General features: G+C 60.1%; 1 protein-coding gene across 1 annotated transcript in view; it reads right to left on the bottom strand.

The window, feature by feature from the left end:
• Positions 1-1,582, bottom strand: part of MPND (MPN domain containing) — a gene marked incomplete at its 5' end in the record, with an annotated part of 3,067 nt that extends 1,485 nt beyond the window's left edge. The window contains 4 exons of the mRNA XM_009071828.1: positions 754-850; positions 938-1,022; positions 1,097-1,259; positions 1,352-1,582. Of these exons, the coding sequence (XP_009070076.1) occupies positions 754-850; positions 938-1,022; positions 1,097-1,259; positions 1,352-1,582 (576 nt within the window). The remainder of the gene's footprint in view (positions 1-753; positions 851-937; positions 1,023-1,096; positions 1,260-1,351) is intronic.
• Positions 1,583-2,037: the final 455 nt, after the last annotated feature.

The raw sequence follows: 2,037 nt of genomic DNA, 5'->3' as shown, positions 1-2,037 counted from the left end.
CTGAAGAGAAAGGGTAAAAATCAACAGTTTGGCCTCAAAATGACACAAGGGACATCTCCCTCTTTCCAGGTGTCCCCAGTGCTACTTCCCAGTGCCACCTCCCTCCCTGCAGGTGTCCTCAGTGCCATCTGCTTCCTTGAAGGTGAACCCAGTGCCAACTCCCAGTGCCACCTCCCTCTTTCCAGATGTCCTGAAGAGAAAGGGTAAAAATCAACAGTTTGGCCTCAAAATGACACAAGGGACATCTCCCTCTTTCCAGGTGTCCCCAGTGCTACTTCCCAGTGCCACCTCCCTCCCTGCAGGTGTCCTCAGTGCCATCTGCTTCCTTGAAGGTGAACCCAGTGCCAACTCCCAGTGCCACCTCCCTCTTTCCAGATGTCCCCAGTGCCACCTCCCTCCCTGCAGGTGTCCTCAGTGTGCTTCCTTGCCCAGTGCCACCTCCCTCCCTGCAGGTGTCCCCAGTGCCATCTCCTTCCTTGAAGGTGAACCCAGTGCCAACTCCCAGTGCCACCTCCCTCTTTCCAGGTGTCCCCAGTGCCACCTCCTTCCTTGAAGGTGACCCCAGTGCCACCTCCATCCTTGTAGGTGTTCCCAGTGCCACCTCCCTCCCTGCAGGTGTTCCCAGTGCCACCTCCTTCCTTGTAGGTGTTCTCAGTGCCACCACCCTCGTTCCAGGTGTCCCCAGTGGCACCTCCCTCCCTGCAGGTGTCCCCGGTGCCACCAGAGATGTCCCAGCCTGGGGAGGGGACGCACCAGGAGCAGGAGGACGTTGCTGGAGATAGCCACGTTGAAGGGTTGGAATTTGTTGATGGCAGCGAAGGATGTCACCTCCACCAGGGTCTGGGGGTTCCTGCAACAGCCACATCCTCACTGCCACCACTGCCCCCAGCCCTCCTGCCCCCATGGGGACACCCCTGGGGTCCCTATGTCCCCTTACCTGGCTGAGTCCCTGGTGCCCAGGGTGCAGTACCTCACTGGCACTCGGGGTTTGATCTCCAGCCTCTTCCCCGAGGTGCTGAGGTCTGCAAAGCACAACCTCCCGTTGTCACCACTGCCAGGCTGCCCAGTGTCCCCTGGCACTCCCACGTCCCCTTACCCAGCCCTGCCTGCTCCACCAGGCTCTTGCCCTGCTGCTTCTTGCTCCTCTCCTCAGGTTTTTTGGGAGTCACTGGCTCTGGCACAGGCACTCGCCCTTCCCTCGGCGCCTCCTCCTCTTCATCCTCAGGCATCTCCTCCTCCTCCCCCTCGCTGGCCAAGCTCTGTGGGCAGCACAGGGCTGGCACCTACATGTCTCCATACTATGGGGACACCTGAGGGTGCCAGAGGGGGAGGTGACCCCTATCCATCTCACCTCCTCGGGGGGTGGCACGTTGGGCTGGTGCTTGCGTAGCCAAGCGGCTTTGTACTGGTCCAGTTTCTGCCCCTTGTAGCGCACAGAGGCCCAACCACAGCCTGACTTCTTGGCAGGGTTCACCAGGCGTTTGCAATGGGTGGCCCAAGCACTGGGAGAGTTGAAGACTTGTCCTGTCTCCTGCCACGTGATGGTCCCATCTGCACCCAGGTCCCCCACGAACTTCTTGCCCTAAGGGGGAGGATGTTGTGAGCTGCGGAGGCACCTGCAGGTCCTCTGGCCCCATCCCATCTTCCTTGGCATCATCCCTGTCTCCTGGCCCCATCCTGTGTCCCCTGTTCCCTGGCCCTATCCTGTTTTCCTTGTGACCATCCCTGTCTTGTGTCCACATCCTGTGTCCTCTGTTCCCTGGCCCTTGTCCCTAACCTGTATTCCCTGTTCCCCATCCCATATCCTCTGTCCCCTGTCCCCCCACCCTGTGTCCTGTTTCCCACTCTCCTCCCCATCTCATATCCCTCATTCCCATCCCATGTCCCCTGTTCCTTGTCCCTGTCCCCATCCTGTGTGCCCTGTCCCCCATCCCATGTCCCCTGTCCCCATCCCATCTCCTTCATCTCATGCTCCCTGTCCCCATCTCATGTCCTCATCCTGCATCCCCTGTCCCCCATCCCATGTCCCCTGTCCCC

This window comes from Acanthisitta chloris, unplaced genomic scaffold (assembly GCF_000695815.1).
Source record: "Acanthisitta chloris isolate BGI_N310 unplaced genomic scaffold, ASM69581v1 scaffold19753, whole genome shotgun sequence".
Taxonomy (NCBI): Eukaryota; Metazoa; Chordata; class Aves; order Passeriformes; family Acanthisittidae; genus Acanthisitta; species Acanthisitta chloris.
This window is presented reverse-complemented; position numbering and strand designations above follow the sequence as displayed.